The 20,454-nt window shown below is 41.1% G+C and overlaps 3 protein-coding genes across 6 annotated transcripts in view; 2 read left to right on the forward strand and 1 right to left on the reverse strand.

The window, feature by feature from the left end:
* RHPN2 (rhophilin Rho GTPase binding protein 2) overlaps positions 1 to 1,986 on the forward strand; it is a 56,306-nt gene extending 54,320 nt beyond the window's left edge. Inside the window, exon 15 of the mRNA XM_037819956.1 lies at positions 695 to 1,986. Within this exon, the coding sequence (XP_037675884.1) occupies positions 695 to 955 (261 nt within the window). The 3' untranslated portion in view covers positions 956 to 1,986. The remainder of the gene's footprint in view (positions 1 to 694) is intronic.
* Positions 1 to 5,239, reverse strand: part of FAAP24 (FA core complex associated protein 24) — a 6,812-nt gene extending 1,573 nt beyond the window's left edge. The window contains exons 1-6 of one of the 2 annotated variants that reach the window (XM_037819957.1): positions 5,110 to 5,239; positions 4,787 to 4,905; positions 4,547 to 4,686; positions 4,200 to 4,352; positions 2,982 to 3,226; positions 1 to 951 (exon numbers count right to left, since the gene is read on the reverse strand). The exon at positions 1 to 951 is cut by the window's left edge and continues 1,573 nt beyond it. In XM_037819957.1, the coding sequence (XP_037675885.1) occupies positions 930 to 951; positions 2,982 to 3,226; positions 4,200 to 4,352; positions 4,547 to 4,686; positions 4,787 to 4,892 (666 nt within the window). In that variant the 5' untranslated portion in view covers positions 4,893 to 4,905; positions 5,110 to 5,239 and the 3' untranslated portion in view covers positions 1 to 929. Of the gene's footprint in view, positions 952 to 2,977; positions 3,227 to 4,199; positions 4,353 to 4,546; positions 4,687 to 4,786; positions 4,906 to 5,109 lie in introns of those variants that run through there. The other variant, XM_037819958.1, reaches the window with a different exon arrangement.
* Positions 5,240 to 5,510: 271 nt separating this feature from the next.
* Positions 5,511 to 20,454, forward strand: part of CEP89 (centrosomal protein 89) — a 137,199-nt gene continuing 122,255 nt past the window's right edge. For 2 of the 3 annotated variants that reach the window (XM_037820049.1, XM_037820050.1), the window contains exons 1-2: positions 5,511 to 5,659; positions 8,823 to 8,929. In XM_037820049.1, the coding sequence (XP_037675977.1) occupies positions 5,621 to 5,659; positions 8,823 to 8,929 (146 nt within the window). In that variant the 5' untranslated portion in view covers positions 5,511 to 5,620. Of the gene's footprint in view, positions 5,660 to 8,822; positions 8,939 to 20,454 lie in introns of those variants that run through there. The other variant, XM_037820051.1, reaches the window with a different exon arrangement.

Raw genomic sequence — 20,454 nt, forward strand, 5'->3', positions numbered from 1 at the left:
TTTAATGATAGTCTGTGTTGCCCTGTATAGCATGTTGGATTAATGGTCAGTTTTATAGGAAAGGAAGCAGCATCTTCATCCAACGGAGATGATAAATAAAGTTAATAAAAAAAAAAAAGGTACCCAACAGTGTTGGGATGTATTGTATGCATATTTATTTATATAAACGGCCTGATTTTACTGCCTGGAACGTAGCTTGGTGAACAACTTCCTGCAGATTTCCCATTTGAGTCCTGTATGATGCTATAGTACCTCTTCACTGTGGTTTCTCATCTTTAAAAAAGAAAATGAAGAGAGCAGAGTACAGAACAGTGTGTAGTGTTTTTCTTTTAAGAAACAGACAAATAGTGTCGTACTTACACACATATGAATGCTTATAAATGCATTTATCTCTAGAAGTCTAATGCAGCAGTTCCCTCAGGGCAGGGCCTGGCAGCCAAGGTGGGAAAGCGATCTTTACCATGAATACCTATTACTTTCTTAAAATGTAATAAACAGCTGAAAAATTGAGTAGTAGTTACTAAGCCTAAATTACTACTACTGAGTATATTTTCCTGTCACTCGAATTTCAAAATTATATTGAGTTGATTTTAAAGAGGATGCTGTAAGTACAGTGTGTGTCTTCAATTCTGTAACCACTCGTCAGATACCTGGAGGATTTCTAACACCCTTTTTCTTCTGTTTTTATGTGCAGCATAATAAGTGTGCCACATACTCTGTGGGAATGCAGAAAACTTACTCCATGATCTGCTTAGCCCTAGGGGATGATGAGAAAACTGATAAAACCAAGAAAATCTCAAAAAAGCTTTCCTTTTTGAGTTGGGGCACCAACAAGAACAGACAGAAGTCGGCCAGCACCATGTGCCTTCCTTCAGTTGGGGTCGAAAGGCGTCAGGTCAAAAAGAAGCTCCCCTCTCCGTTCAGCCTTCTCAGTAGCGACAGTTCTTTGTACTAAAGAGAGAAAACAAAAGTCTTGCCCGAAACATCTCCGAGGGCTGACTGTGCCTTAATGTTTGTGCCATCATAGAAAATGTCTAAATATTTTCAAATTTTGCTTTCTCACAATGTAAACTTGCAATGGAAACCTCTAGAAATTTGTGGGTAACAAACTGATTTGACGTGTGTCACTACTGTTGCAAGTTATTTATTATATAAAGTATTGTAAATAGAATAGTATTGAAAACTTGGCTATTTTTACTGGTTAGTTAGGACTTTTAGTCACCATCAGAGATAAATGTGGGTTACTTATGTTAGTCTTATTTGTAATAGTTTCCAAGTGTGAGTAATAAAATACCATGCCTTAATTTAGTATTCAGCTGATCCCTGAAATAAGGCAGGTCAGGGGGATTACAGTGATAGATTTAAATTAGTGTTTCTAAAAACATCTGAAGAGCTGCTTCCAAATAGAAATTCATTAACCTATTATTTCTACATAATATAAATGCTACTTCCAGATAAAGTCTAGTGCCAAATTGGTCATGACTTATTAAATAAAAATCATTTAGGAGCAGCTTTTATTCTAGTTTCACGTCATTTACAAGATGCTAACACAGTGATGGTGTTAGGTGAAGATGCTGTCTACAAGGTAGATAATATTACTGTTTGATACTCAAAACATTTTTCATTTTAAGGTAGAAAATACATAATTGTATATTTTAAGAGTCTTGGGTTAAAAGCTAGTTTTATATTTTATAAGGTAAAGATGTAAATGATTCAAGTGTAAAGCCTCTGCCTGACTTTCTAAAATGACATTCTACCAACTGATTTTTCTTGCTATAAGTTGGATGACACTGTGATTCTAATAAGACTCACTGTTGACATAGGTATATAGCTAAAAACCCCAACATTGAGATCAAATTCTGAGAACTAACAAGAATTTTCTATTGTGCAATATTTAAAGGAAACCACCACCTTTGGAAAAGTGTATCTGGTGTTCCTAGGACCATGTTTGTATAAATATTTAAATAAATATATTCATTTACTGTATTAACGGTTTTTACTCTTATTTCACTTTTAATTCCTTCCTGTTTCAAAGATCTCTCCCCTAACGCACAAAACATTTGTTGTTTGAATTTTGGAAATTATGTTTGAATTTTTAAAATTACTAAGATCTCACAAAGCAGGACTGAGTAGTTTGAACTTATCTTAGCATCTTTAAAAACATATATCTTTAATTGTATTTATTTTATGAATGGACAGTTATACCTTTTGATCCCCACTAAGTAACCCACTCCCCTGCCAGCCACTATTCTTGTGTATCCTCCCATATGGAACAGACATTTACATTTAAAAACACACTTTTTTCCCTCCCTCATACACATTAGTCTCTCATCTTTAAATGGGAACTTCAGACTCTAGGCATCCTCAAAGTACTATGTGTTTTGGAAGACATGTCCAGGGATTATTATAAAACAAACTGTACAGCTAACAAAAAAAGGGGGAGGGGAAAGGGGAGGCAGTACGGTTTATTTACACTGGCAGCCCTCAAAGCACAGGGATGTTAAGACCAGCCCTGAAAAGCAGCAGCTCTGACATCAGGAAAAATAGGCTTATGATACACAGTGCTTCATTGTAGGCTTGCTTCCCTTTAGACGTTCACACCCACCACCTGAAACCTGAAGACCTTTCTGTGATAGATGCAGGTCAAGGTCACACATTAAAATCCGCTCAAGCTCGCTTTCGGCCGAGTGTGTGCATTCCTAAGTTAAATGGACTCCCTTAGGAAGATCCACAAAGCCCAGTTTCTGAGACCCTGTTCACCCTGGCCAAATGAGGGCAGCACCACCCGGGGCTCACTAAAATTCCTGACCCCAGTGAGCGAGGCTGGACAGCTAGCAGGCTCCATTCACGCCTCAGCTTTCGCTCATTGCTGTAAGAGGAAATATTTCTCCTTTTTTTTTTAAAGATGAAAAGAACACCAGATCTCGTAACTTGTGGTCTAAAGGAGAAAAGGTAGCAGATGTTGTAGGGCCAGCTGTCACCTGGGCTGTGTGAAGAACGCGTGGATCTGCTGAGCTGCTGCTTGTCCAACCACCTGCTCCAGTTCTTGCGTGGAAGCATTACTTAGTTGTTGGATACTTGGGAATTTCTGAAGCAGAAGGGGAGCTTTAACTTTTCCAACTCCTGGGATCTGCTGCACAGTTCGAAGGAGGGATGGCTCAGAAAGCAGGGCCCGTTTCTTCCTGAGAAAAGGGTTCTTACTGGGCTCCTTGGTTTGTTCCTGGACCTGAAGCAGAAATTAAAGAAAGGCACGTGAGCGCCCTCTAGAGTACTGGCAGCTTCCTTAAGAGTTCTATGGAAATCTAATTTTTCTGTTTGGTTCAGGGTGATTTATGGGTGCAAATGATTAACTTTTCATGTTTTCATATACCATGAATATAATTTTTCAGACATCAGAATTATTGAAAGATGTACCATATGACCACACAAAGGAGTAACAGATATACAATTTAATAATTGACAAAAAGTTGAGTTTTCAGAATGTTTGGAATAAAACTAATGAAAATATTCAGGAATTCAAACACCTTCCTATGCTCCATAAAGAAACGTTTCAATTGTGTAGGGATAAATGATGGTCATGTATAAATTGGGCCTGCATGACACAAGGCCTGGAGGAAGGCTGCCTATCAAAGGAGAAACCCAGTCTTAAGTTAGTAGTTGTTACATTGAAGCAGATGACATTTGTGGATCTTCCTAAGGGAGTCCATTGTATCAAGGGAAAGTAGGGATAGTGAAGCAACTTGGCTCTCAACCCAAGCTGCACATCAGAATCACAGGCAGGAGCTTTACAATGAAAAATTGATGCTTGTGTATCAAGGTTTGTTTTGATGTTTTTAAAGATAAACTCCCACGTGGAAGTGCTCTGATGCTTAACAAAAGGTATGTAGGAATGAGACAAAGCAACTCCTAGTTGACATTTTTACTAGCATAAGTGCAGAATAATGTATGATGTCCTAAGAGTCTAAGATTAGGTCTTCAACATGTTCACTTTGTCAAGGTGTCTAGAATGGGTGGCAAGCACAACTGGATGCAGAGGCAGCTTCTGAGCCTAAATTTCTCAAAAAGCACATCGAATGATACAGATTGGACTGATTGTTTTTCAACTTTAATAAAGGTGGCTGCTATATTAAAGGATCCATCACCATCAGTAGAGATTCTGCAAGACAGGGCTTTGTGGAGAAGTGGAACTGAATACTTACTAATTGGATGATCAGGCAGGAAGCTTCCATCTGGCTGGCTACAGGAAGCAACACCATCCCAAGGTCCAGCACAGTAAACTTCTGTACTGCTGGGAAGTACTGTTCACTCATCCGCGTTTTTTCTACTAGTACAATCCCTTGAAGATTACTGGCCTACAAAGAAGACAAAAAAAGAGTAAGCCATTTTGTAACCTAATTCCTTTAAAGGTTAAGAAAGCTATCCCTTGATTTCAGGAAAGGAGGCAGAAATGCTTGGAATGGTCAATGGTTTTATATAAATTATTGCAAGTGATGGGGGAGGAGGGGACTATAGTCCATTTTCATTTTCAGTTTAATTCAGTACTTACATTTCTAACCCGGACAAGCCTCTTTCTGTAGCTATTTCCTGCCACTAAATCAGCTTCGGTGATATAGAGAACGCAGGATCTATTAGACAAGTGAAAATCTACCGGTGTCAGGCCATCCTCAAAAATGAGCTTAATTTTCCCTTAAAATAAAGACAAGAAGATGCCTTCTGTGAGCTTCCCAGGAAAAGGAGGCAAAAGGGGGACGGGGGCGGAAGGGATTATGCAGATATGTCCACTGACCTTGCATCCCCTGCGCCAGCTGCGACCCGCGCCATTTCTCGTTGGCCACAATGTGCCCCAAGGGCACGTGTATGGGGCCCGCGCCAGCTGGGGTGGGCCTTTCCATCGGCGGCCTCGATCTAATGAGGGAAATGCAGAGGGCACCTTAACGGGCTCTCCTGCACCACGGCCCCACCCGCATTCCGCCCGAAGCCTGGGCCAAAGACGCCTCGACTGCAATGTGTTCTTTAAAAAACGAATTATTTGCTAAAATCTAAGAAACCGGAGAGTCCTCTCTAGGTGGCAGCGCTCCCCACTTTGGTCACCTGCCTGGCCCCTGATACCTCCGCTCGGTCCGCGCCGTGGCTCTGCAGCTTAGTCCGAGACAAGGGCCGAGGTGGCCGGGACGTCGACTGAGCCCCCACTTCTTAGGGGTTCCCGCAAGTTTACCTGGGGCAGGAAGGACCCGCCGCTTCACTCCCGCCGCGCTGGCTCAGGCCTTCATCCTGCCCGCCCTCCGCCCCCCAGAGCGCCGGATAGGCTGTGGCATTAGAGACGGACATCTGACTTGGCCAATAAGAGAATGGGCAGCGCAGACTGTTTCCGCACTGTTACAGATTTAAAAGTAACACTCCGGGTTGTCAGGAGCGACGGCCACGGCAGTAAGCTTAGCTCTGATTGGCCAAGGGGAAAAGAAAGCCAATAGCAAACTTGCTTGTTGCGAAGTCGCCTTCCGAAGAAGCAGCGTCTGGGGCTCGGCCCGTGAGAGGGAAGCAGGCTTTAGGGAGTCGTCCCGCGAGTGGTGAGGTCCACTAACAAGTTCAGCACCTGGTCTGGCTGCTCCCAGCCGCAAAGATGCTCCTGGGATTTCGGAGAGGCCGCAAGAGCCAGTTTGTAAGTGAATTTTGGCCCCTTGGGGCCAGGAGTTACGGGGCGAGGGGTTCGGGCAGGTTTGGGATATGGTCTGAGACGGGGGCAAGTTAACGGCACAAAAAGGAAGTGGTTTTCTTTTCGAGAAGCTTTGATTTTGCGTGTTCTACAGAATTGTCTATCTCAAGGTTGACCAGAGTCTGACTGGAATCACCCTGCTTCTTCACTACCGCCCTACATAAGCGTGCTCTATTGTGTGATGACCCTGAAAGGGCATCATGCCTGATTGCTCCCTCCCCCACCCACCACGTGCACCCCATCAGCACATCCCACCTGGTAGCTGTCTCCACCCTCACCCTGGCCTCCAGCACCTCCTCACTGGTTTCTCTGCTTCCTCTCTCGCCCTTCTCCTAGGTACCTACTCCACATAGCACCTAACGGGATTGTTTTTAAACACCAATCTCATCGTTCTACTGCCCTCATCAGAACCCAGTGCCTCCCCCCACCTCTCCAGCCATACCACAACATTACTTCTGCTCCCTCAGAGCTTTGCTTTCGCTATTCTTCCTGCTTGCAATGCTTATGTCCCTCCAGCTCTTCCCATGGCCACTCCCTCTTTGCAAGATCTCATTCTCTGACCTCCGCTCCTCTGTCTTTCCTCGTCACTTCTTCTAATATACTGTCTTCAACAATTTGTTGACACCCCCACTGCCCATCCCCTACTTACAAAGTATTGATCCTACCAACTTTTAACTGACTGTGGTCACGTCCTTCATGTCTTCATGGCCTTCCTTTTTGGCTCTAAATCCACAGCCCATCATTCTAATCACTCCCTGTATGATCCCTACTCCCTTGCTCCTGTCTCCCTTCCCATACTTGCCTGACAAAATCCCAAATCTTACATTCAACTCTGCACAGGTGTAATACATTGAGTACACCCCCCCCAAAACAAAACAAAGCAAAACAAAAAACAAAAGCAGTGTGATAAGGGCCCTCCTGAATTCTTATTAACAGTGAGGTTAGAGATCCAGTCTGATTTGACTTTACATTCAGTAGAAGTTGGCTGAATGCTGCAGTTTTTGTAGACAGTTGGATGTTAAGAAGCAATGGTGACATAATTGAAGCATATTTTTGCGTTGCAATTTTGCTTACCCAGCATATTGATTGAGTTTTTGTTCAAAGCAGTAAGTATTGCGTTTCTGCTGCATACCAGTTACTCACAACTGATGTGCATTCTGTGGCCACAATGTCTAGAGGGTAGACAGGCCCCAAAATAATTCAGCATGAAATGTAAGACAAGAATTGCCGTAGATGTATGTACCAGGGACTGGGTGCCTAAGTCAGTCTGGAGAGTTGATCTGGATCATGGGGGTGTGCAGAAAGGGAATTCCAGATGGAGAAGACATCATATTCAAAGACCTGAAAAGGAATAGACTGTTTGCTGTTTGGGAATGGAAGGCAGTTCTGAGTCCTCAAGCATAGAGAAGGTATGTGGGGATGAGGAGGGGTGGTAAGAAACGAAGCTGGGTCCATTAGTAGGAACCAACTTAAAGAGCCTTCTCTACCATGCTGGACCATTTATTATCATGGAGAGAGCAGGGCTGCTTCTGACGGTTTTCAAGCTGACTAGAGAGAGTGTCATCCTGTGTTTTAGGGATTGGGGCAGGAAGACCATAGTTAGGAAGTAATTATAGTGGTACAATTGAAAAATGTCCAGCATACTTTGGGGAATTCACTCTTTCAAAAAAACCAAACTCACCAGGCTTTTCCGGAGGACCTATTGGATGCAGTCCCTTCCTATCCTCTAGCATCTCCCAGGCAGTGGGGGCTGGGATGCAGGAGGCAGACAAGTAAACTGTGAAATTGCTCGAGACAGTGTGGGAGGTGCCACATAGTGGTAAAGAGAGGGGAGGGACATGCCAAAATGCTCTGGAACACCTGCCCCAGTGAGCGGCCATGCACGTGGAGTTGGAAGAGAGTGCTGCAGAGATGTTTGGGGGTCTGCCCGATCGCCTTGCTCCTGAAGGATGCCCGGAGCCCTGGCTCCTCCACCTGCTCCCCGGTACTTCTGCCTTCCACTGCCATCAGTCTTCCCAGGGCCCGCGTTCAGTGGCTGTTCCTCACAAGACCGCAGGATCTCCTTTAGTCTGGTGTCAGTCCTTCAAAGGGGAACAGTCCCCACCCTTAGCCCCAACCACCACTCTAGCCTCTGCTTCCAAGATGCTTCTGTATTCCAGCAAACTGGAGTACTTTTTATTTCCAGAACACTGCCACCAATGTCTTGCTACATTTCTTGCCCATGCTGTGGCTCTGTCTAGAATGCTCTTTCCTCACATTTCCTAACTCTAGGAGCAGTAGCCATCTTTGAAGACCCATTCTAAACACCTCGGTGTTTTTTTCCAAAGAAGGGGGGCATTTTGGGGTCCCATTTTTGGTCCCTAGACCTGAAGGAGCCCTTCCCTCCCTGGCTACTTCAGCACCTTGTTTTTATGCCTGCCTTGGCATGTTCCATAATTCTGTGTTATATTGTAAGTATATGGGTGTTTTCCGTGTACTCTACCTCATTGAGGATGAGGCCATTGCTGTCATAGCATTTTGCCTCTGTAAGAATGAGTGTCTAGGGCCCAGCAAACGAAGACAGGTCTAGTCTCTGAAGTGTCTGAGAGACTCCTTGCCTAAACAGGGTTCTCTGACTCTCACTGTGGGTAGGGCTAGTTTTTGTTACTCTGAATCTTTGAGGCAACCCACCTAAAATATCCATGGCGCCTCCACTAGTGTTAGACAGTGTGCTTGGTGCTAGGGTTGTGGGGTTGATGAAGCTTCCTGCTTTCCGGAAGCTTGTGTTCTGCAGCAGGGAGGCAAGAGAGCATGTAGGGTCATTGGGAGCTGTGCCCTGAGCCTGGTGGAGGTACTAGAGGGTGACTGGGGCTTGGTCAGGGAAGCCCCTCTGAGGAGGGAAGGATGACAGGGCCGCCACATGGGCTGTTGCAGTGGTGCTCCCTGGGTGGGTACGAGAGCCCTGCCAGATGGGGATTGGGGGCAGTGGAGGAGGGGTGGGGCTCCTGGTGGGGCTGAATCCCCATAGCCAGTGCAGGTCAGGTGTCCCCTCCCAGGCCTGGGGTGGTAGAGGCCGTCCCCGATGACTCCCCCACCCCCCAGTAACCTCTGCTGGGTTTCATTTGTACAGAAACACATTGTCCATGGCCTCCTCTCTGCGGCCAGCATCGCACCGAAACCAGCTGTGCCCCGCACGCCTCCTCCCCGCAGCCCCAACCCCTCTCCAGAGAGACCAAGGTGAGTCAGGTGAGCTGGCACTGAAAGTCACCCCTGTGTCTGGCCACAAGCTCTGGACCGTATGAACTGTTCTCACTGGCGAGAAGATCACACGTAGCATGGCTAGAATTATGTCCTTTGAAATGTTGATTTCTGTTCCATAATGACATGCTTAATATGGGTCCTCTCCAGGGTACTGGACTTACTTGGGGTCATCTGTTTCAGGTTTATGGAGTTGTCACGTTTCATAATTGGATGTAGTTGGTAGTTTTCAAAATATAAAGCATTAAAGCTCCAATGTTCAGGTTCATGACAACTAAAAAGTAATTTGAATTCTGCACAAGATTTTTTTTTTCCTAAATGCCACTCTGCCTTTTACTCCAACTGCTTTCTAGGAAGGAGGGTGGGAACATGCTTCCTTACCGGGGCCTGGGATTCCCCATCTTCCAGTGCTTGTAACATACCAGAGAACTGTCTTCCTTACTGAGTATACCGAAGACCCATGTCTGTGCCCTCTAAGAGAATTTTAGCCTGGTTTTTTTGGTGGTGGTGTTGTTGCTTTAAAACTTTTTTATTTGAAGTAATTTCAAACTTACAGGACAGTTGCAAAATAATTCAAACCCCATACAGAGAACTTAGTATACCCCCTCCCACCAGTTACCTAGATCCGTGAATTTTAATGTTTTGCCACATTTGCTTTATCTATTCTGTCTATACATCTATCAATCCATCTATCTATAGTTTTCTGACCATCTCGGAGTAGATTGCATACATCGCGTTCCTTGAACACATAATACTTTCATGTACATTTCTGAAGTACAAGGATATTATCTTATGTATCTGCCTTAAGTGGGTTACCAAGTTCATGAAATTTAGCATTGATGTAAAGCTTTCAGTCTATTCTATATTCCAATTTTTTTCATCTGTTCCAATAATGCCCTTTTGAGCTATTTCTCCTCCATTATTAGATCCTGTCCAGGATCATGCATTGCATGTAATTGCCATTGTCTGTCCAGGATCATGCAGTGACAAGAATCCCATACCCATCCCTCATATCATCCTCTTATTGATATTTAGCTTTGGTATATTGCCTTTGTTACAATTAATGAAAGAATATTACAATGTTACTGTTAAGTATGGACCCTAGTTCGCATTGACTGTATTTTTCCCACATACCTTCCCATTTTCAACACTTTACAATGTTGACATACACTTCTTCTCCCTCATGTAAAAACTTTCTTATATTTCTATGTTTACTCACCATCACTGTCCACTTGAGTTCTTGCTAAGTTATTTAGTCCCAGTTGTATCCTCTATCTTTCCTTCTGGTGTCATACATGCCCTTAGCCTTCCTCTTTTAACCAAACGCACACTCAGCTTTGTTCATTATACTTACAATATTGTGCTACCATCACATAGTATTGTGCTATCCATTTCTAGGTCTTTATAATCCATCCTGTTGAACAATCTGTACTCCTTCAGCATCGATTGCCCAATCTCTACCCTCTTTCTACCTCCTGGTAACCTGCATCCTTAACTTGAACCTTCCGAGTTTGCTCATGGTTGTTAGTTCATATTAGTGAGACCATACAGTATTTGTCCTTTTGTTTCTGGCTAATTTTGCTCAACATAATGTCCTTAAGGTTCATCCATGTTGTTATATGCTTATGACTTTATTTTGTCTTACAGCTGCATTATATTTCATCATATGTATATACCACAATTTGTTTATCCACTCTGTTTATCCACGTCATTCTCTTGATGGACATTTGGGCTGTTTTCATCTCTTGGCAACTGTGAATATTGCTGCTATAAACATCGGTTTAGAAATGTCCATTTGCATCCTAGCTTTCTGTTCCTCCGAGTATATACCTAGTAATGGGATTGCTGGATCATAACAGCAGTTCTATACTTAGCTTCCTGAGGAACCACCAAACTGCCTGCCAGAGCTGTTGCACCATTTTGCATTACTACCAACAGCGAATAAGTGTACCTCTTTCTCCATATCCTCTCCAACACTTGTAGTGTTCTGTGTTTTGGGTTGTTGTTGTTGTTGTTGTTGTTGTTGTTTTTTGATAATGGCCGTTCTAGTAAGTGTGAGATGATATCTCATTGTGTTTTGATTTGCATTTCCCTAATAGCTAGTGAAGTTGAGCATCTCTTCATATATTTTTGAGCCATTTGTATTTCCTCTTCAGAAAATTGTCCATGTCTTTTGCCCATTTTTTAATTGGGTTGTATTGTAGGATCTCTTTGTATATTCTGGATGTTAAACCCTTATCTGATATGTGATTTCCAAATATTGTCTCCCATTGCATAGGCTGCCTTTTTTCTTTCCTGACAAAATCCTTTGATGAGCAAAAATTTTCATTTTTGAGGAGATCCCATTTGTCTATCTTTTCTTTCATTGCTCATGCTTTGAGTGTAAGGTTTAGGACACCACCTCTTATCATAAGATCTTTAAAATATTTCCCTATATTTTCTTCTAAAAGTTTTATGGTCTTAGCTCTAATGTTTAGGTCTTTGATCCATTTTGAGTTAATTTTTGTATAAGAAGTGAGGTAAGAGTCCTCTCTCGTTCTTTTGGATAGGGATATGCAGTTCTCGAAGAACCATTTGTTGAAGAGTCTGCTTTGTCTCAGATGAGTTGACTTAACTTATCAAAGATCAGTTGTCCATAGACGAGAGGTTTTATTTCTGAACACTCAGCTCAGTTCCATTGATCAGAATATCTATCTTAGTTCCAGTACCATGCTGTTTTGATCACTGTAGCTTTGTAATTTGCTTTAAAGTCAAGTACTGTGAGACCTCCCACTTCATTTTTCTTTTTCAGGATGCTTTTAGCTATTTGGGGTGCCCTGCCCTTCCAAATAAATTTTATTATTGTTTTTTCTATTTCTGCAAAGTAAGTTCTTGGAATCTTAATTGGTATTGCATTGAATCTATAAATCAGTTTGGGTAGTATTGACATCTTAAATGTATTTGGTTTTCTAATCCATAAACATGGTGTGTCCTTCCATTTATTTAGGTCTTCCTTGATTTCTTGTAGCACTGTTTTGTAGTTTTCTGTGTATAAGTCTTATATGTCCTTGGTTAAATTTATTCCTAAATATTTGATTCTTTTGGTTGCTATTGTAAATGGAATTTTTTTCTTGATTTCCTCCTCAGATTGCTCCTTACTTGTACATAGAAATACTAAGGATTTTTGTGTGTTGATCTTGTATCCTGCCACTTTGCTGTACTCATTTATTAGCTCTAGTAGCCTTGCTGTAGATTTTTCGGGATTTTCTACATATAGGATCATGTCATCTGCAAACAATGTTAAGTTTTACTTCTTCCTTTCCAATCTGGATGGCTTTTATTTCTTTTTCTTGCCTAATTGCTCTAGATAGAACTTTTAGCACAATATTGAATACAATGGTTACACTGGGCATCCTTGTCTTGTAGCTGTTCTTAGAGGGAAAGCTTTCAGACTTTCCCCATTGAGTATGATGTTAGCCATGGGTTTTTCATATACTGCCTTTATCATATTGAGGAATGTCCCTTCTATTCCTATCTTTTTGAGTGTTTTATCAAGAAAGGATGTTTAATTTTGTCATATGCCTTTTCTACATCAATTGAGATGGTTATGTGTTTTTTCTCCCTGTGATTTATTGCTGTGTATTACATTAATTGATTTTCTTGTGTTAAACCATCCTTGTATACCTGGAATAAAACCCATTTGATCACAAATTATGAATTCTTTTAATGTGCTGCTAGATTCAATTTGCAAAAATTTTGTTGAAGATTTTTGCATCTATATTCATCAAAAAGATTGGTTTATAATTTTTTTTTCTTGTAGTAGCTTTGTCTTTTAGGAAGACCTAAATAAATGTGGGCTTCATAGGATGAGTTTTGTATAATTTTGATCTTTTTAAATTTATTTCCTCCGCTTCAATTTTTTTAAAGGGTTTCAGCAGGATTGGTACTAACTATTTCTTAAATGTTTGGTAGAATTCACATGGGAAGTCATTTGGTCCTGGACTTTTCTTTTTCTGGGAATCTTTGATGACTGATTCAATCTTTTTACTTGTGATTGACTTATTGAGGTGTTCTGATTCTTCCTGAGTCAATGTTTGTTGTTCATGTTTTTCTAGGAAGTCCATTTCCTCTAAGTTGTCTGGTTTGTTAGCATGTAATTGGTCACAATAGCGTCTCATTATCTCCTTTATTTCTGTGGGGTTAGTGGTTTTGTCCCCCCTACCATTTCTGGTTTTACTTATTTGTATCCTGTCTCTTTTCTTCTTTGTCAGCCTAGCTAAGCGTCTGTTAATTTTACTGATTTTCTCAACCAACTTCTGGTTTTGTTGATTCTCTCTATTATTAAGGTGTCATTTATTTCTGCTCTGTTCTTTGTTGTTTCTTTCCTTCTGTTTGTTTTGGGGTTAGTTTGCTGTTCTTTCTCTAGTTCCTCCAGGTGAACAGTTAAATTCTCAATTTCTGCTCTTTCTTTTTTAATATAGGCATTTAGGGGCAATAAATTTCCTTCTCAGCACTGCCTTGTCTGCATCCCATAAAGTTTGATATATTTTGTTTCCATTTTCATTTACCTTGAGATATTTACTGATTTCTCTTGTAATTTCTTCCTTGACCCACTGGTTGTTTAAGAGTATACTGTTTAACCTCCTTATATTTGTGAATTTTCCAGCCTTCTGCATGTTATTGATTTCCAACTTCATTCTATTATGATCCAAAAAAGTGTTGTATAGTTTCGATCTCCTTTAATTTATTGAGAGCTGCTTTGTGACCCAACATGTGGTCTATCTTGGAAAATGATCCATGAGCACCTGTGAAAAATGTATATCCTGCTGTTGTGGGTGCAGTTTTTTGTCAATGTCTGTTAAGTCTAGTTCATTCAGCATATTATTCAAGATCTGTTTCTTTATTGATCCTCTTTCTATATGTTCTATCCATTGAAGAGAGTAATGTGTTGAAGTCTCCAACTATTACTGTAGAGGTGTCTACGTCTCCATTCAGTATTGTCAGTATTTGCCTCATGTATTTTGGGGTGCTGTGGCATGGTGCATAAATATTTATGATTGTTATGTCTTCTTGATGTATTGTCCCTTTTGTTAATACATAGTGTCCTCCTTTGTTTCTCTTAATTGTTTTACATTTGAAGTCTTAGTTTGCCTGGTATTAGTATAGCTGCCCCCGCTCTTTTTAAATCCATTCTGCCAATCTGTGTCTTTTGATGGGGGAATTTAATCCATTAACATTTAATGTGGTAACTGTAAAGGCAGTACTTTCTTCAACCATTTTGTCTTTTGGATTTTATATGTCATATCATTTTTTTCTCTCTTTTTATGCTATTAATTACCCTTACTGATAATCTTCATTACTACACTCTTCTCCAAACCTCTCTCCTTTTTCTTTCTGCTTGTAGCACTCCGTTTAGTATTTCTTGTCGAGCAGGTCTCTTGTTCATGAACTCTCAGTGTCATTTATCTGTAAATATTTTAAGCTCTCCCTCTTTTATATATATATATACATATATATATATATATATATATATATATATATATGTTTTTTTTAATTGAGATTGTTCACATACCATACAACTATCCAAACATCCAAAGTGTACAATCAGTTGCCCATGGTACCATCATACAGCTGTACATCTATCAACACAATTTTTTTTTTCAATTTTTAGAACATTTTCTTTACTCCAGAAAAGAAATAAAGACCAAAAAAAAAAAGGAAACTCAAATTCTCCCATAACTCTAACCATGCCCCCCTCCATTATTGATTCATAGTTTTCGTATAGTACATTTGTTACTGTTGATGAAACAATGTTAAAATACTACTAATTGTAGTATATAGTTTTTAATAGATATATATTTTTTCCTGATTTGCGTCTCTATTATTAACTTCTAGTTATAATACCATACATTTGTTCTAGCTTGTGAGAGAGATTTCTGATATTTGTATAGTTAATCACAGACATTGTCCACCACAAGATTCACTGTTTTATACATTCCCATCTTTTAACCTCCAACTTTCCTTCTGGTGACATACATGACTGTGAGCTTACCCTTTACACCACCTTCACACATCTTTCAGCACTGTTAGTTATTCTCACAACATGCTACCATCACCCCTGTCCATTTCTAAACATTTAAGTTCATCCTAGTTGAACATTCTGCTCATAATAAGCAACCTCTCCCCATTCTTTAGCTTCATTCTGTATCCTGATAACTTATATTTCATGTCTGAGTTCATATCAGTGAGACCCTGCAATATTTGCCTTTATTTGTCTGTCTTATTTCACTCAATATAGTGCCCGCAGGGTTTCTTCATCAACCCATTTCTTTTAAGATGGTTTTGTTCACACACCATACATTCCATCCCAAGTAAACAATCGTTAGTTCCCTGTATAGTCACATATTTATGTATTCAGCACCATCGCCACTGTCTATATAAGGACATCTCCTTTTCTTCCACAAAGATGGAGGAAGAATCAAAGAAGGCAGAGAGGCAAAAGAAAAATAAAAGAGAAAGAGAGAAACAAAACAAAACAAAACAAAAAACCCAAAACTTGATAGCTAGAAAGCGACAAAAGGAAAGATAGCATTAACCTAAAGTAGAATAGAGAGTCAGACAACTTCACCAATGCCAGGAGTCCCATACCCTTCCCCTATTCCCCACCCCCCTATATGCATTTAGCTTTGGTATATTGCCTTTGTTATATTAAAGAAAGCATAATACAATATTTCTGTTAATTATAGTCTCTAGTTTGCATTGATTTTATTTCCCCCCCAATCCCACCCTATTTTTAACACCTTGCAATGTTGACATTCATTTGTTCTACCTCATGTAAAAACATATTTATACCTTTTATTACAATCATTGAGCACCCTAGGTTTCCTTGAGTTACACAGTCCCAGTCTTTATTGTTCGTCTTTTGTTCTGGTGTCCCACATGATCCCAGCCTTCCTCTTTCAACCATATTCACAGTCACCTTTGTTCAGTGTACTTACATTGCTGTGCTACTATCTCCCAAAATTGGGTTCCAAACCTCTTACTCCTGTCTTTTCCTTTCTGTCTGCAGTGCTTCCTTTAGTATTTCCCGTAGAGCAGGTATCTTGTTCACAAACTCTGTCATTGTCTATTTGTCAGAGAATATTTTAAGCTCTCCTTCATATTTGAAGGACAGTTTTGCCGGATGTAGGATTCTTGGTTGGTGGTTTTTCTTTTTCAGTATCTTAAATATAGCACACCACCTCCTGCTTGCCTCCATGGTTTCTACTGAGAAATCCACACATAGTCTCATCAAGCTTTCTTTTTATGTGATGGATCACTTTTCTCCTGCTGCTTTCAGGATTCTCTCTTTATCTTTGACATTTGATAATCTGCTTATTAGGTGTCTTAGCGTAGGTCTATTCAGATCTATTCTGTTTGGGGTATGCTGCGTTTCTTGAATCTGTAATTTTATGTCTTTCATAAGAGATGGGAATTTTTCATTGATTATTTCCGCTATTATTGCTTCTGCCCCTTTCCCCTGAGGGTGTCTTAGAAAATTGGTACAATCTGTGATGCCTCAGGTCACTGTGCTTCTCTGCCAGCATGTGGCATCTGTCAGCCTGTAATTCCAGACTGGTATAGGGAGGTGTGGCCCATGGCTGTTTTCCCCCAGGTTCTGGGGTCTGGTTCTGAATGGAATGCAGGTAGTAGAGCTGGGCCCCACCCCTTTTCTCTTAGAGAAGATAGACCCCCTAGGGAGAGGTTATTTCAATGGTCTCTCTCTGCCTGTGGTATCTCCACCCTTGTCTTGGTCAGAGCACTGGGAACTGAAAATGGCTGAGGCTGTCTCCACTGAGCCGAAACAGGGACAGAAAGTCCCCTTCAGGGCTAGTGCACGGCAACCCTCTGGCTCTCCAAGGTCAGTCGTCACCCAAAGCCTCCGCTTGTTGGCAATTCATAGCTCGTAGTGAGCAGTTCACACTTGCTAATTAAAACCCCAGTTGGAGCTCGGCTGAGTTATATTTGCTTGCTGGGAGAGAGCTTCTCTCTAGCACCACGAGGCTTTGCAGCTTGGGCTGTGGGGGGAGGGGTATCCCAGCTTGGATCTGCAGTTTTTCTTTACAGATTTTATTCTGTGATCTTGGGCATTCCTCCCAATTCAGGTTGGTGTATGATGAGTGGATGGTCACGTTTGTCCCCCCACAGTTATTCCGGATTATTTACTAGTTCCTGTTTTTTTGTTAGTTGTTCCATGGGGACTAACTAGCTTCTACTCCTCTCTATGCCACTATCTTAGATCCTCTTCTTCCTCATTTTGAAGGACAGTTTTGCTGGATATAGAATTCTTCTTTGGCAGTTTTTCTCTTTCAGTATCTTAAATATACAACTGCCTTCTTGCCTCCATTCTTTTGCTGAGAGAGCTGCACTTAGTGTTATCAAGCTCCCCTTGTATGTGATGGATCACTTTCTCTTGCTGCTTTCAGAATTCTCTTTGTCTTTGACATGTGACAATCTAATTAGTACCTGTCTTGGAGTAAGTCTGTTTGGATCTATTCTGTTTGGTGTATGCTGTACTTCTTGGACCTGTAATTTTGTGTCTTTCTTAAAAGTTGGGAAATTTTCAGTTATTATTTCCTTCGTTATTCTTTCTGTCCCTTTTCATTCTCTTCTCCTTCTGGGAGAATATTTGTGCATTTCATGTTGTCTTTCAGTTCCCTGAGACTCTGCTTTATTTTTCCATTCTTTTCCCTATCTGTTCTTTTGTGTGTAGGATTTCAGATGTCCTGTCCTCTAGTTCGCTAATTCTTTCTTCTGCCTCTTCAAATCTGCTATTGCATGTCTCCATTATGTTTTTCATCTCTTCTTTTGTTCCATTCATTCCCATAAGTTCTGCCATTTGTTTTTTTTTTCAAGCTTTGGAGTTCTTCTGTATGGACACCCTGTGTCTTTTTTATATCCTTCATCTCTTTTACCACATTTTCCTTCAAGTTGTTGAATTGATTTAGAAGATTTGTTTGAACATCTTTAATTAGTTGTTTCAAGTCCTGTATCTCAGTTGAGGTGTTAGTTTGTTCCTTTGACATATGGCCCTATCTTCATGCTTCCTAATGTAATGATTTTTTGCTGTCGAGGCATCTGATTTTCTTGATTAGTTTATTCCAAAGATAGTTTTTTTCCTTTTGCCTAGGGTTGGTTTGCTTTGATTCCTATATGTTCTTTGTCTCTCTCTCACCTTCCAGTTGTCAGATTGCTCTGTCTCCAGTCTCCCCGAAAAATCAGGCGCCCAAAGTGACCTGCCTCAGGGATGGGTGGTAGACACTGAGGACCAGAGCAAGGCCTCTGTGTGTGGGTATAACAAGTCTACTGACTCCCAGTGGTGCTCTGTTTTTCACTGGCAAACAAACCCTGGGTTTGTTCTAGGGCACTGTTTTAATGACTGGGTCATCTGTATTTCTCAGCCAAATCAGGGCCAGGTTTCTGTGCAAGGGGGTATAGACCAGCTGCAGTGGGCCTAGGATATTGTCTAGAGAAGTTCTAAGAAGCCCTGCAATTCCTTTGAACTTTCTAGTCTGCCCAGCAGATATGGTGATGTTTAGTGATTAATGGTCCTCAGAAGGTGCTTGTCTTCTGGAGTCAAGGCTGCCTCTGATCAGGAGGGGCTGAGTTACCTCTTGGAGCCCAGGTAGCATCTGACTGGGCAGGTCTGAATTACTTCCTGGAGCCCAGGCAGGGTCTGGCTGGGTGGGGCTGAATTAACCCCTGGAGTCCCACCTGTGTCTGATGAGTCGTGTCTGAATTATCCCCTGGAGAACAGGCAGCTTCTGACCAGATGGGGCTGAATTACCTCCTGGAGCTTCACCTGTGTTTGTCCGGGCGTGGCTGAAACTGTAGGATTAGTGTCCTCACTTTGCTGGCCAATATTTGACTCAGTGTGTGGCTGTGTCCCCCAGTTTATTTGTGGCAGAGGATTCCCCTAGCTGCCACAGATTTCAGCTGTCCTCCAGGCAAGGAAATGGCTGCCTGCTGCTATTTCCCCAAGGGTGGGGGAAGGGCTTTTGGACCCAGGGCTGGAAAGACAGTCTCTATCCACATTTTCTCCAACTCTTCATTCCTCACTGACTGGGCCTTGAAATTCCTCCCCTGTCCTCAGGATCTCAAGAAGGTGGGGATCTGACTCACTGCTGATATTTTTCTCTGTCTTCAATTTGACATTTGTAGGGTCCTTCTCAGTCTAAACCTTCCTCCACAGTTCTGAACAAGTCAGAATTGTCCCTTTTTATGTTGAATCACTGGAGAGAAGTTTTCAGTAGGTGTTTATGTTGCCATGTTGATGACATCACTCCCCTCCCTCATTTTTGAAAGACAGTTTAGCTGGATATTAGAATTCTTAGTTGGCAGTTCTTTGCTTTCAGCACTTAAAATATTGTCATCCCACTGCCTTCTTGCCTCCGTGGTTTCCTATGAGAAATCAGCATTTAATGTCAAGTTAGTCTCCCTTGTATGTGACATGTTGTTGCTTCTCTCTTGCAGCTTTCAGAATTCTCTCTGTCCTCAGCATTCAGCAGTTTGATTATAATTTGTCATGGTTTGTGTCCTGTTTGGGTTTATCCTGTTTTGAATTTGTTGAGTTTCTTGGATGTGTATATTCATGCCTTTTGTTAAATTTGGGAAGTTTTCAGCCATTATTTCTTTGACTATTCTCTCTCCCCCTTTCTTTGTTTCTTCTCCTTCTTGGAGTTCCACAATATATATGTTGGTATGCTTGATGGTGTCCCACAGGTTCCTCAGGCTCTGTTCACTTTTTTTCATTCTTTTTTATTTGTGCTCCTTAGGCTGAATGATTTTAATAATCTTACCTTTAAGTTCAGGTATTCTTGCTGTTGCACTCCACTCCTCTTTGGAATGTTTTATTTCTTTTACTGTGGTCTTCAGCTCTATTTTGTTCCTTTTCACAATTTCCTTCTCTTCATTGATATTCTCATTGTGTTCATGTGCCATTTTCTTGGTTTTCTTTAGTGCTTTGTCCATGTTTTTCTTTAGTTCTCTGAGCATATTTAGGACCATTTTTAAAAAAGTCTTTGTCTGGAATGCCCCAGGTCTGGTCCTCCTCCTCGATTGTTTCTAATGCTTTAATCTTCTCCTTTGCATGGTCCATTGCTTCCCATTTCTTTGTAGGTTTTGCAATCTTTTGTTGCAACCTGGACATTTTGGTATTTTAACTTGTTACTTCTGGAATTTAGACTCTGAAACCTCTGTTCCTTAAGCTCATATCCGCCTAGTGTTATTACAGAGATTTCTTTTTTTTTTACTCCCTGTAATATTTTTTATGCAATTTTATTGAGATATATTCACATACCATACAGTCAGCCAAGATGTATAATCAGTTGTTCACAGTATTATGATATAGTTGTACATTCATCACCACACTAAGTTTTTGAACATTTTTATTACTCCAAAAAAAAGGAATAAAAATTAAAGTAATAAAGAACACCTAAACACCCCCCCACACACACACCCCCATTCCATTGTTCATTTACTTTTTT

This window comes from Choloepus didactylus, chromosome 27, assembly GCF_015220235.1.
Source record: "Choloepus didactylus isolate mChoDid1 chromosome 27, mChoDid1.pri, whole genome shotgun sequence".
In the NCBI taxonomy this organism is placed as follows: domain Eukaryota; kingdom Metazoa; phylum Chordata; class Mammalia; order Pilosa; family Megalonychidae; genus Choloepus; species Choloepus didactylus.